Raw genomic sequence first — 7,988 nt, 5'->3', positions numbered from 1 at the left:
GAGAGGGACTTCAATTCCCAGAAAGACTTGCGAAAATGATCAAGTGCCTTTCGCGTGTAAGATGTCACTTGTAGCGAGGCTCTAAGACCTGTCATCAAAGAAGGGCGTCACGTGCAGGACGTAGTGTAAGACAGGCAGATTTTTAACAGTACAATCTTATGAACAGTGTTGCCAGTCCAGGACGTTATTTCAAGGAAGAACTCTGCATTGGAGTTATTCCTGCATAGCAGCTGCATCCAAGCAGAGGTATGAAAAGGCACAATTGTCACGACGGCGGCAGCAGCAGCAGCAAGAATGGGTGGGAAGATGCCCACACGCCTCTGCCCCCACTCTACTCAGTGCTGCTGCTGCTGCTGCCCTCGCCCCCTGCTCCTCCCCCTTTCTTCCATCATACCTGTGAAAAAGTGGAGTCCAATTGCAAGACCCTCGTGGCTTGGACCTCCCCTTTCCACTTGCTCCAGGATCCACCCCAGATCTCCAGGAATTTCCCATCCCGGGGTTGGCAACCCTACGGGGTAGCAGTTCAGTGGATCTGGTCTGAGAAAAAGCCTTTTAAAGGGATAAAAGCGTGTGTGTGTGTGGGGGGGGGGTGTATTTTAAATGCAGAGCTGAGTTCTGTCTGCCTCCTTGTAGTGGGTTCAGGTGGAGTATCCAGACAGATCAGAATGAAATCTACTTTGATCAGATTCAAAGGGGGGGGGGGAACTGTGGAGGGGGGCTGCAGGTTGAGTATCTGTCCAGGTATTCCACCTGCAGCCACCCCAGAGTTCCCCATTTAAACCTATTCAAAGTAGGTTTCATTCTGACCTGTTTTAAAGGGGGAAACCCTGGGAAGATCATGCTCAGAATGTGCACAACATTGTGTAGACTCTCAGCCTCTCTACACGTTGCAAATTACCTGGGGACACTCAAGTGCAGGATTTGCTATGTGGTCCTCAGTTCACATACAGGTGGTTCTTGCTCAGCGCACGTGCATGCTGCTTTCATGGCGCTCCCTTTGCGAGATTGCTTCTTCGAGTGCAGAGTGCCAGTTCATCCCTGTTTTCACTGCGACAAACAGTACTGTGGGCTCCTTGACTTGCCAACTTGCATTTCTTTAGGGTGTGAGAAACTTCCAAGATCCGCATTTCAATGAATGGATGTGGGAGGTGGGGGGAACTGGGATGCTTTTAGCAGTTGAGATGGAATGGATATTGAATGTGTGAATGTACTCACAGGGAGCGAATTGGAGTGTGACTGTGAGAGCGAGTGAATGGGAAGTTGGAGGGGGAGGGACACGTGAAATGAGGTTCACATGAGCATCCCTAGTTATTCATGATGTGTAGAGAGACTGTAAGTGTTCCCTTTAAATCTGGGGCTTTCCTGCTGTCTGTGCAAGGAAAACCCCTGTTTGGGATGGAGCCACTGTTAGGTGAGGTTGCTGTCTCCCGCAGGCATGAAGCTAGAAAAGGGTAGGCTGGAGATTGTCCTGGATTAAAGATGCTTCCAAAGTTCTCTTGTTTCCAAAGAAGAACGAATACATTAGGAAAACTCTGACTGTTCTGCATTTTATTTTCAAAATGTATTGGAGATAAAAGCAGGTTTATTGAATCTTTCAAACCGTATCCTTTCTTCTTCCCTGAGAGCTAGCTATGTGCATGATAAAACACTGATAAAACTGCAAAAAAAGCTATCTTGATGTGACATCTATATCATATTATTAAAACATCACACAAAAAGAATCCTGATAGACTTGTACATTCAGTCACACCCAGATCACATTTCCGCACTGTCTTTATGAATGTACATAAAGGTAACATAGACTGGGACAGAAGGCCACTCCCACTAAGGATAACAAGGCAAATGCTGCAGATACATAACATACAAATAAAAACAAGCTAATAATGAATGAAGTATAATACAGATGGAGGCTCAAAAACTACTGGTTGCCGTGTCCAAGAATTGCAAGGATTAAACCGGTAACCAGACCTAAAGCTCAGACCCTGGGAATCTAGTTGGTCTTTAAAATGCTACTGGACCAGAATCTTGTTCTACTACTACAGACCAACCCAGCTACCCACCTGAAACCAGAACTATTTCAGGAGCGCTTCATCAAGAGCCCAGTTACATACAAAACTTTAGTAATTTCCTTGCAAAATACGGAAAGGGCAATCCCCCCGTGCTCCTGTAGCCTGCCCCCATAATGTTTATGGGTGTCCAGTGACCAATGGAGGCACAATATTGAAAGGGGCATAAATGAGAGAGAGAAAATGAAAAGGCATCATTTATGCAGTTCTGCTGCAGTTACGCGGCATAGGAATAGGATCCACGCCACCAGGTGCCATAAAATGCACAAATATAACCTTTGAGTCAAACTTCTTCCTAATGTGCAAAAGATTAATTTTCAGTTGTGTTATCTCTGGTGATTCAATCCCTCCTTCTGTTCTTTGTTTGTTTAGGATAAACTTAGTGTTTGCACATTGCTTCACAAGCTAGCTGTTCAGGATTTTTTTTCAACCAAAGGTGTAAATCCATCTAGATTAGAACTAGGCCCAGTGCTATTTATTCACTTTCATTGATCTGAATGCCAAAAAGCACCATCCGTTTTAGCCATTTAAAAAACTCATTATAACCACAGACAAATTGGGTTTAAGAGAAGGGCAATGGAGATGGGCAGAGGTCTGGAAAACAAGTCCCATGAGAAATGGGTTGCCAGCCAAGTTTTATATGCCCTTGGTTGGCAACCTCTAGGGGCAGGAGAGACTTATCAAAATGGTGTCCCCTGGTGACATCCTTCAGGAAATGTTTGCAGGATGCCATTTTGTCTCTGCCTTCCTCCCATTTTGCCTCCTATGGCCTTCTTCCAACTCTGTCTGTTGAGGCTGTTTCAGCGACGTTTGGTGCCCCGGTTGCTCCATGACTGTTGTTCCTTCTCTGTGCCATTTTTCTTCTTTGCCCAAACTTTCTTCAGCCTTTCTTGTCCTCACTGCTATTGAATGTGATTGTCTGTGGGGGCCCACATGAGCTGATGAGGACTGTATGTCTGGCCTGAAGACATTATAGGCACCTGCAAACAAAACCAAGAAACCCAAGCATTCATTCAGCTGCCTCAGCTGTGCTAATATCCAATTCAATGGCTCTCAGCACAGCCCTGTGCTAAGTAACTTACAAGACGTTGCTCTGGGACCATTGGGTCAGGGCAGGGTGCCTTCGGGACTAGACCTTAAGGCACAATTCTAGGGTCTCCCAGTTCATGGCCTCAGAGGAAGGTGTCCCAAATGCAAGCTGCGCTACGGTACTGGATTCATTTCTTGGCCAAAGATTAGCTATCTAACATCAAGGTATTGCATGTTTGGGAGAAACTGAAGCAATATTTGGAGAAAAAATGGGATGTGGGAGGGAAACTGTGGCAGTTTGAAAATTATTGAGATTTTATAAAAGAAGAGAGAGGTGGCTTTACCGGGAAAGGGGGATTTAAATATTATTCTAAGCTAGTAATAGGGTTAAGATGGGAATTATGTTTTATTATACACAGTATTAAATAACAGATGTATTATTATGAATAGATAGTATGAATATATGTGAGTATGCCAGATAGGTATTTTTTTATTGTAGTTAAGTTTTTAGTGTAACAGATATGCTATATAATTAAAATAGACTGAGAATAAGACTAAGAAATGTTTAAAGAAACATATAGATTATAAGTTAAATTGGTTAACTTATAGGGGGAAGAGTAAAGAGATTAAATAAGGGAATAGAAAATGGATAAAATGTTATACTAATAATATAAAGGCTATCAATATATATTAGCAATGTGTTATTTAGAATATAAGATTTAGTAAAGGAGGGGAGAACAATAAGCTTAGAAGAGAGTTTAAGTGTATGTTTAATAGATTACATGTGGTATTAAGTAAGTGAGCAATAAGATAGATAAAGGGTTGGAAAACTGTTGGAAGTCAAATAAAGGGGGGAGGAAAGGGAGGGGGTTAGAAGTAGACATTAATAAAGGGGGAATGTTTGTATTTTATGATTAAATAATCTAATCCAATAAAAAATTTTTAAAAAAAGTATTGCATGTTTGTAAAACCTGGGATTTTCTGTTTGTGTTCTTTTTTCATTACAGGGCCGAAATTATTATGTCCGAGTGTCTGCTTTTAACATGAAAGGCTGGGGGCCGCCTCAGACTTCCACACCTCCCTGCGCTTCTCCTTCAAGTAGGTTAAGCATTTTCATCTCTTTGCAACTTTGGCAGTGTAATTTAACCATTCCCTCCGTCTTTTTTTTTTTAAGTAAATTGTAAGAAGTCAATTTGGCCAAGGTACAATTTTCCTGATAGCAAGAACTCGGTTTAAACTGAACGCTACAAGAAATACTGTGCTATTAAACTGAACAGACTAATGAATACGCTACTTACATTCAAATTAATCCTGTACCTGCCTCAGAATGATGTGGCAGGGTGGGTGGTGCCACTTCAGGCTGCAGGTACAGAATTACATTTTTTGAGAGTTTCCCTCATTTAATTCTTCACCATAAATGGACATGGTGTCCAAATAGGGCCTTTCTCTTTGACATGCTCTTTTTTGTGTGTGGTAGGCAGGGCTTTTTTTCAGCTGGAACGTGGTGGAACGGAGTTCCGGAACCTCTTGAAAATGGTCACATGGCTGGTGGCCCCGCCCCCTGATCTCCAGGCAGAGGGGAGTTGAGATTGCCCTCCGCACTGCTCCAGTGGCGCAGAGGGCAATCTCAACTCCCCTCTGTCTGGAGATCAGGGGGCGGGGCCACCAGCCATGTGACCATTTTCTCCAAGGGCAACCCACTGAGTTCCACCACCTCTTTTCCCAGAAAAAAAGCCCTGGTGGTAGGGTCCCCCAGTGGGAGTGGGGGATACCCTGCTCCCAGACTCCCCCCACCATCACCTCTCACCTGGCTGGTGGGGAGAGAAGATGTGGGAATGGGCTTAGGAACCCCATAGAATGCTCCCATATGCTCCTGAGCACTTCTGTGTTGTGCTGGGAATGGCATCAGTCTCAGTGTGACACAAAAAGGCCCCAGAGCATGAGGTAAATCCTCTCACAACCCCCTGTTCCCCACTTATACACCCAAGAGACCTGGCAACCAAATGGAGATTTTTTTTCATGGGGGAATATTGAAAGTGCAATTATTATTCTCTCTGAAGTGCAAAGTGGCCCAAACTCATTTAGCCACATCAGAATTTTTCCACCACATTCTGCTGCATAAGTTAAGAAATACTCAGAAATGAGATGATAATGGGCTGCACCACTTCAGACTGTGGGTGCAGGATTGCTTTGTCGAAATCCCTCTACATCAATTATTCCTTTAAGTGGGAAACTAATTCAGGATTAGACATGGGCATGGACCGGGGGGGGGGGGGACACAGACTGTCAGCCCCTGGTCCATCACATTTCACAGCTCACAGACCACAGACTATTCATGGACCCACCCCAGTTCACGGACTGGTTTGTCGGTCCATGGTCCATCACTTACGGGAGCCCTAAGACCACCCCATTCACACTCAGAGATGCCAAACTCACAGCAAGTCTTCAGTAGGCTCTCCTCCAGCCACCCTCCAAGTTTGCCCAAGATTGCATCTCAGAGGTCCAAGTTACAGGCCCCCGAAGCGGCCTCCCTGAGGAAACTTCCAGGAGATAGAACAGGAGCCGCAAACGCCAATTGACTTGCAGCACCAAAAAGTTGCAATGAAAACGTGGGATGGAGTTGGAGAATCTTCTTCTGAGAACGGAATGATGGCTTCTAGAGTCGAAACATGCTCTGGGGCTGGAATGGGGAGGGAGAGAAGTACTCTTTGAGGGGACAGTCAAGGAGATGTTTTGGGGGAGAAAGCAGGAGGCATATTCTTTTAAAGGACATGAGGACAGAGACAATCTATGAGAGGAAATAAAAAAATGGGGGGAGGGAATGGATGCTCTTTGGAGAGACAGGAATATCCTTGTAAAGGAAAAGACTGAGGCAATCAATGAGGGGAGATTAATCCTGGGGGAAGGAGAATCTCCTGAGGGGAATAGAAATCTCCCCATCAGGCTGGCCAAAGGGAGGCTGGAAAGGCCAACTCTGGGAGGGAGAACAACCATCATGAGGAGGCAGACCTGGGCATGGAGAGACTAAAAGACAGGAGGATTCTTGGGGCGGGGGGGGAGCAGCCACAGCGGTGAGATGTGGGCCTGGGAGAAGATCAGGGGCCTGCTGCCCTTCTTTCCTTCCCCTGGTGGCAATGGGCTCCTGTAGTGGAAGATGGGGTGGCCCCAACACCCACCCTTGTGACTGGGGGGTGGCCACCACATTGCTGGGGTGAGTTCCATCGGCAGCCACCCCCTCCTCAAGGGCCCGGGAATCAGTCAGGGTTCCACAGCCCTTTCTTCCCCTGGTGGTGATGGGCTCTTGTAGTGGGGCATGGAAGTAGTCCCCAACACCCCCCTGTCAGGGGAACACCCCTTTTATCCTTAGATGTGAGTTTGCCCAGTGTAACACAGTTTATAGCATTAGAGACAGTGAACCAAGGCACACACAACAAAACAATGGTTTTTTTTATTCTAAGAAACTCAAACTTTGCAAGCATCTATAAAATAACAAATCCTTACTAAAAGGCTAATTAGGGCTAACATAACTGAAACACTTAGATTAGCTGACTAAGACTCCCACGGGTTGGCCTCACCCACAGACTCCATTGCATGATCGCAGGTCTTGCAATTTTCAGATCAAAGTAGTGGCCCAGCAGCGTCGATAGCAGGAAAAGCCACACCACCCCTTATGGCTGGAAAGAGTCCCACCTTAAAGCGAATCCAGCCAATAAGGGCAAACCACCACTTAACAATTACTGCCCTGAGAAACTTGTGAGAGGAGATAAGGCATGATGACACACAAGTCCTGCCACATTCACGCAGGCGCAGGCAATCTGCCTGCTGAAACCCCTCTCCTTTTAACAGCTCTTAAAGTCAACTCACGGAAATATATTCTTTCAGGCTCATGTTCCTTTCCTGACACCCCCCTTCTGACTGGAGCTGGCCACTGTGTTGCTGAGGTGGGATTCGTCGGTGGCCTCCCCTCCTTGTGGGCCTGGGAGGCATTCAGGAGCCCACCACTCTTCCTTCCCCCAGGGGCAACTTTGGCAGGAAGTGCTGCCAAAGTGTGGGACTGAAACAACAACAGGGAGTTGGTGGGTCGGGAGGAGGATGGAGCCTTAACCTCTGAGGTGTGGGACTGGACCAGGAGGACAGAGTGCAGGCAGGGGCAGCCCCAAGAGGCTGAGAGGTGGAAGAGCCGGATGTTTCTCCAAGACCCCTCGATGCAACCTCAGATCCCGTCTCAAACAGTTTGGCCAGCTGCTCTTCCTCTGGTGACATTAAGAGCTCTCCTCCCTCCTCCTCAATCCCCAAAAGTGGATCCATAGAAAGAGACTCTGCTTCTGAAACCTCCCAGTCCCTAGTTTTGCTAGCGCTGGGCACCTATGGGCAACCAGGACAACCTTGGCACTTCTTCCCTCCCATGACCACCCTTCCTCATTCCACCCTCGTTCCACCTCATTCCACCCTTCCTCCTCATTCCAACCCTCATAGTGCTATCAGGAAAGCCCTTAGCCAAGGAACCCTCTGAGCTTGGTCCTAACACCTTGCTGCTGCCCTTAGATGGAGTTGGGGCAGAGCCCTATCCCAACACCACAAATAAGATGTATTGTCGAAGGCTTTCACGGCCAGAGAATGATGGTTGTTGTGGGTTTTCCGGTCTGTATTGCCGTGGTTTGGCATTGTAGTTCCTGACGTTTCGCCAGCAGCTGTGGCTGGCATCTTCAGAGGTGTAGCACCAAAAGACAGAGATCTCTCAGTGTCACAGTGTGGAAAAGGTGTTGGCAGGTCATTTATATCTACTCAGGAGGGGTGGGGTTGAGCTGAGCATAAGCAAAACTTCAACAGGAAAGAAGAAACCTTAAGAATGAACAGAGCATGGTTTCCAGTTCTGAAAAACACCAGGCTAAC

At 46.5% G+C, this 7,988-nt stretch overlaps 1 protein-coding gene across 1 annotated transcript in view; it reads left to right on the top strand.

The window, feature by feature from the left end:
• Positions 1 to 7,988, top strand: part of ANKFN1 (ankyrin repeat and fibronectin type III domain containing 1) — a 221,764-nt gene that overhangs the window by 69,542 nt on the left and 144,234 nt on the right. The window contains exon 6 of the mRNA XM_054978644.1: positions 4,103 to 4,193. Coding sequence (XP_054834619.1) covers positions 4,103 to 4,193 — 91 coding nt within the window. The remainder of the gene's footprint in view (positions 1 to 4,102; positions 4,194 to 7,988) is intronic.

Source organism: Eublepharis macularius, chromosome 4 (genome assembly GCF_028583425.1).
Source record: "Eublepharis macularius isolate TG4126 chromosome 4, MPM_Emac_v1.0, whole genome shotgun sequence".
NCBI lineage: Eukaryota > Metazoa > Chordata > Lepidosauria > Squamata > Eublepharidae > Eublepharis > Eublepharis macularius.
Note: the sequence above shows the minus strand (reverse complement) of the source record. Positions and strands in the feature narration are given on the sequence as shown.